This window comes from Cydia strobilella, chromosome 12 (genome assembly GCF_947568885.1).
Source record: "Cydia strobilella chromosome 12, ilCydStro3.1, whole genome shotgun sequence".
In the NCBI taxonomy this organism is placed as follows: domain Eukaryota; kingdom Metazoa; phylum Arthropoda; class Insecta; order Lepidoptera; family Tortricidae; genus Cydia; species Cydia strobilella.
The window spans coordinates 17934850-17941271 of NC_086052.1; the positions used below are offsets into that span (position 1 = coordinate 17934850).

Consider the following 6422-nt stretch of genomic DNA (forward strand, 5'->3'; position numbering starts at 1 on the left):
CTTTTGTGCAATAAAGATTAAAATAAATAGTACCTAATAGGTACCTATCTATAGATTACCACATTATCCTGTAACTATTACATAATTAAATCTACTAGGCACTGTTTTAAAATTTAATATAGGTACCACTTTTGAATAAATAAATATTATAGGACATTCTCACACAGATTGACTAAGTCCCACAGTATAAGCTCAAGAAGGTTTGTGTTGTGGGTATTTATACAAAGATATAAATAAAATACAAATACATAAATACATAGAAAACACTCAAGACTCAGGGACATATATTTGTGCTCATCACACAAATAAATGCCCTTTCCGGGATTCGAACCCAGGACCATCATCGGCTTCACAGGCAGGGTCACTACCCACTAGGCCAGACCAGTCGTCGTCGTTAAATAACAACTAAAACACGCTGCTATTTAAAATAAAAAGTACAACATCATTGGTATATAACTATTTAGATATTGATAGATTACTTAAATTACGTAATTCACATACTAGGTACCCGTCACATTTTCCTAAGTTGTAATTAAGAATATACAAATACCTATACCTAGTAGGTATGTATGTCTTTAGTATAAATCGACCAATGGGTTTACTAATGTATTGCCAAAAATCGTTTCCCAAAGTATTACTTCCCAAACTATTTTACGCAAATTATCATTTGGCAAAATTTCATTTCGCAAATTTTTATAATCCAACCTAGTACGTCATTTTCATTTCGCAAGTATGGGGTTGGGAAATGAAATGGTTGCGAAGTAAAAAACTTGCTAAAATTTCATTTGGGAAATGAAACTGATGCCATAAGTTTGTTGGGAAGTGAAATTTGGCGAAAAATATTTTGGCTAAACGGCGGTATCCCCGACCAATGACCTAGATTGTGCGCTTCGTGTTAAAGTTATGAAGTTTAACCGTAGATTGGATGTTTCCGAGTGACCATTTAGGTACAAATATGAAGGGATGACAAATTAATTTAGCATGGAGCGCATTTTTTTTCAACTAAGCAACAGTTTCAAACAGTACCTACATTATAATAAAATTATCACAAATTATATCACTTATAGCTTTGTCCAGGACTACCTTAACTTTTCTTACTCAGCTCTAAGGTCGCACGTATCTCTCCACAAACTCCTCGTTTATATCAACCAGCCGCCGCTTGTACTCTGGGCAGCGGCGCGCATGCGCCAACACAGGCTCCGAACGGTCCTCATTAGTGTACTTCTCGAACGTGGCCGGGTCGTCGAAGTTCACCCGAGCCGACTCTGGATCCATCAGGACATACGGACCCAACATAAGCCCTCCGAGAACAGCGAACCTTTTACTAAACTCTATCCATCGGAGAAACTCTTCAAAATCATACCCTAAACCTTTAAGACGCAATTTGGTATGCACGTCTAAGCATTCTGTAAAGATTTCAAAGTAGTGTTTGAGATAAGTGGCCTCGTGTTGGTCGCGGAAGCTCCGTGAAGTAGTGTTGTATATGAAGAAAGTAACGTCGAAAGCTGGCGGTCCGTAGCGCACACACTGGAAGTCCACTAGGATTGAATTTATCGGCTCGCCGTTTTCATATTTGAACATAATGTTGTTTATCCAAAGATCCTTGTGGAGCACCACGTTTAAGGTGTCCTTGTGCTCTATTAACTCATCACAAGCTTCTAAGAACTGCTTCAACAATTTAGCTTCTAAATCAGGGAGAGATCTGTATTTATTTGAGAAATTTTTGATGATGTTGGCGCTAAGTTTGGCTCCTGCGTGGACCCAAGGCGTGTCTTTAAAGTTGTTCTCAACAGTGACGGTGCCATGTTCTTCTATGACTGAGTACGGGCGTTGGAGAGCGAGGGCTTTCTTGGTCTCATGGTTCGCGAAGGCGGCATGGAAACGTGCTACAGAGGCGAGGGTGACCAGCACGTGGGGAAGGTCGAAGGTCTCCAGCTGGTTGGTGGTGGTGTAGCCCTCGGGAGTCAAGTCGCGCATCACCAGGATGGACTCGTTGTAGAGAAGCGCGTTAGCCACGAACGGGTTTGGACCTGTGAAATCAAATATATAAACGTGCAATCAGTCAGAAACTTGAATGATTGGGTAGTAATTTACTACTTATTCTAATCATCATTATTTGTGGTATTTTCTATAAAAAGGGAAGGTTCCTTGTCGACGTCGATGGCGCTTACGCCATTATAAATGATGCTCCGATATAAATACAATGCCGCGCGACGCTGTGCGGCGTAAGCGCCATCGACAATAAGGTCCCTTTTCTTAGAAAATGAAGCATTTTACCAATTTTGTACTAAAGTGATCGTCATGATTAATTGATGAAACAGAATTTTGTAATTTTAGTATCTTTTAAATCAAACTAGGATAGGTTAAATACTCACCTTCTATATCCATTTCGTCTATCAATTTGAATATCGCCACTTCCTTCTTGTTAAAATGATACTGATTAATAAAATCCGCTTTCGGCGCATTGTTCAGCGGCAGAGACTTGACGAACAATGGGATAGTCACCAGGCGTCCTTCCAACTTGATTCGTACGGTCAGTCTAAAGTGGTCACCGAGGAAACCAGCTATTCCTTCCACGGCTGCCGGTCTCAGATCAGCGCTCACCAGCTGCCAGCTTCCTTCTCCGACCCATTTCTTTATTATATGACACAGTTGACTGTCGTTCAAGATATCTCCTACTCGAACTGAGCTTCTGCGATCTTTACCCATGTCGCTAATGGTTCTGTGTCGTCGCTAATTCTAGATACCATTATATACTAAGTTCTGTAGATCATTGTTTTCTTAACCGTTCTTTGTGCTGTCAATCAATAAAGAACTACGAGTAAATAGTAGATTCATTGAAACATTTGGACTGTCAGCGGTTGGAATAGATGCGGCTATTGCGTGCCACGTCCCAGCAAATAGACAGGCGTCTGTGATAAGAGTATCGTGTTCAGTTCAGTGTTGTCTGAGGGATTCTGAGGACAAACAGGTATGCAGAGCAATTGATACTGTTTGCTGCGTGGTGACGTAGGTGACAAAGGTACATTATTAGGGTTCCGTACCTAAAGGGTAAAAACGGACTATATTACTAAGACTCCGCTATCCCGTCCATCTGTCTGTCCGTCTGTCTCATTAACTGTGATAGCTAGACAACTGAAATTTTCACAGATGTATTTCTGTTGCCGCTGTAACAACAAATACTAAAAACAGAATAAAATAAATATCTAAGTGGGGCTCCCATACAACAAACTTGTTTTGATTGCCGTTTCTTGCGTAATGGTACGGAACCCTTCGTGCGCGAGTCCGACTCGCACTTTGGCGGTTTTTTTGTTTACACTTTTAAAGAGCGCTTTCACATCTTTGATGTCTACCGTTCTCCAATTCTCCCTCAATTTCTCAGAGGTTAACTAGAAGAGATTCTTGAAAGGGATAAGTTCGCCTTTGTACAAATGATGTGTTTTTTCATGTTTTTTTTTCTTTTTGTATAATAGTGTTTTACTACTACTACTTACTGAAAATATAATAACAATATTATATTATATTATTTTATAAAAAGTGGGTTAGATATTAAGTGAAAACACGTGAAAAGAAGACCTCCTGATTACATCGGGAATGTTGCTATGGATCTGAACATTGCTGGGTCCAGAGGAAGAGGAAGACCGAAGATGAGATGGGCAGATACCATAGCAAAAGACATGAGGGCCTCGACGTTTCAGTAGACGACACGTCCGATCGTGCGAAGTGGAGAGAAAAGACAAGAAAAGCAGACCCCACAATCAGATGGGAATAATAATTGCTAAGGAGAGAGAGGGTTAGATATTAAGTGGCAGAGCAATAAGCAAAAAACAGCTTTAATGTAGTAATATAAACATTTATTTAATATAAATCTTAACATTTTACACAAGTCTTTATGAGAACTGAACTGCCGAAAACAATGACACATCATGTTTCTACTGGAAAATATCATGCTTCAACAGGGGGTATTACTGCAATGTTCTGCCACCAGAGTGCAGCACTAGCACCTATCGTAAACCATAGAGTAACTTATACATACTGTGCCTTAAACTGCTTTTTGACAAGTTTTTCACAGATAATAGAATATGACATTGATGCATCAAGGCGGTTTGTTTATAGAGGGCCTACCAGGAAACATGAAAAACGAAATTCATCGATCGAATATGCAAGAGTGATAGAGAGGCAGGTAACGAAATTTCGATTTTCATATTTCGCAGTAGACCCACTGAATGTTCTAGTGGCTCCCCCCTACGCAGTTTTTCGTAATATTGCCTATTGCACAATATTATGTCAGACAAAATAGACCGCGGGCCAGGAACAGATTTCCATGACCAATCGCCTCCCGGGCGAAAACTCGTATAGTGGTTAACGGCTATGTATGATGAACCCTCGTGAACACCAGCTGCCGCTCCGTTGGTGGGTTGAGGAATGGCAGCAAATAGGTAGTCTATAAAAAAATGTTGTCATCGCCTCACGCTTGCTACTTTGTCAGATGATAGTTTAGATGCTTTTGTGAATAAACAAAAATGTCAGCAGATTGTATCGCTGTGGAAAGACCGTCAGCTGGTCACATGAACATGTAAAAAAGAAAAATTATTTTCAGTTATCGGCGTCATCGCCTCCCGTTTGAAACTATTGTTAATAAAATAGTTTAGATAGTTTAGATGCTATTAATATTGTCTTCGGTTACCGCGATAGTTACTCATGAAATAAAACTATGAAAACGGATTATATCGCGTATATTGAATTTATAATACATCCCGACGTTTCGAACTCTTTACAGCGTTCGTGGTCAACGGGTGACAGCCAGATGCTATTGTTAATATAACAAATCGTCAGCCGGTTGTATCGCGGTGGAAAGACCGTTTTACGCGTTTCGGTAGCTGCCATTCCTCAAGCCACCAACGAAGCGGCAGCTGACGTTCACGAGGGTTCATCATACATAGCCGTTAACCGCTATATACGAGTTTTCGCCCGGGAGGCGAAGACTGACGAAATTTGCGCCTGGCTCGCGGTCTAAAAGGTATGTGTGCAACGCACCAACAGTGCATTTGCAGTACAAAAATATTTGTTTTCAGATAATATTGTAGGTAGACAATAAAATTGTGCATATTATACAAACTTTGACATAAAGAACAAAGGATTTATTTTCTCATTTCATACCTAGCAAATTTGATAACTGAAGTAGGATAAATCGTCAATTACTGGCCACTTTTTTCTAAAAATGAATTATATTCACCTGTAAACAGAATTCATTTTAGTTATAATTAAGGTGGCTAGTTATTGAAAGGTGGCCAGTTATTGACACCTTATATTAAAAATTAATTTTGTTTATAGATGAATATAATTCATTTTTAGTATACGGTGGCTAGTTACTGACGATTTACCCTACCTTGATGGCGTATTTGATTATGAATATAATTTCAAGTCAATGAGTAAAGATTTTTTCTTTGAACAATCTTTACAAAGAGTAACAAAATGCATGATAACGAATGTAGTTATAAATATCCTAGCTATTTAATTACAAAATAAAGCTTATATGGAAGATTCGTTGCTTCTGGAAGACTTCTATAGCATACGCTTACTAAAAGGTTACGATCTAATAGAAAATGTAAAAGTGTAACTTTTGAGCGGTTGAAACGCTCATAATTTTTGGCGCGAATTCGACAGAGCGTGATGACGTCACACGTTGGGCGGCCCAACTGACGTTTGCTACTAATGACACTAATCTGTCGAACGCGTGACGTCACGTGGCGTTTCGAGCGTTTCGCTCACTAGCTTTTCGCGGGAAAAATTTTGTACTTTTTATTTATAATTTTAAGTAATTAAATGGTAATTTAAAAACGGAAATGCATTTGTAACATGATATAACGGTAACAAACATCCGAATAAAACATATTTCGCTCAAATATAAACTTCATGCATGAGGCTAATTACACATTTTGCAATTTCTATTGAATAACATAACCTATATCTACAAAGGTTGCTTATATATTTGACCAAATCTATAACCAAACTATAGTTAAAACTTTTGAAGATTTCCAAATTTTTTAAAATATGAAATATTTGTTTTTAACACGCTTTTATTAGTCGCACTTAAACTATCGTGAGACATATTTCAAAATATTTATCAGTACGGTTTTTACTCACTATTATTTTTAGTCGCTTTTGGCGACATGTTTCGGATTCTTTGGGAATCCATCCTCAGGCGCTCGTGTCCGCGGCTGTACGTCGTGCACTGCCCGCGCCGCCCGCCTCGTCGCTCGTTGCGCACGCGCTGATGGGGCTCGAAAAAGCGACTAAAAATAATAGTGAGTAAAAACCGTACTGATAAATATTTCGCTTTTATTAGGTCGACCTGTAAGTAACTAACTATGTAATGGAATCTAAGGTAACTAATTTAACCATCTTTCAAGGATCGTAGC

The 6422-nt window shown here is 38.9% G+C and overlaps 1 protein-coding gene across 1 annotated transcript; it reads right to left on the minus strand.

Moving 5' to 3' along the window:
* Window positions 1-1059: 1059 nt before the first annotated feature.
* LOC134746281 (uncharacterized) lies at window positions 1060-2748 on the minus strand. The gene is made up of 2 exons (XM_063680631.1): window positions 2376-2748; window positions 1060-2030 (listed from the first exon to the last, which is right to left on the minus strand). Exons 1-2 carry the CDS (start codon window positions 2707-2709, stop codon window positions 1105-1107), a joined length of 1260 nt encoding a protein of 419 aa, XP_063536701.1. The 5' UTR covers window positions 2710-2748; the 3' UTR covers window positions 1060-1104.
* Between the last annotated feature and the right edge of the window lie 3674 nt (window positions 2749-6422).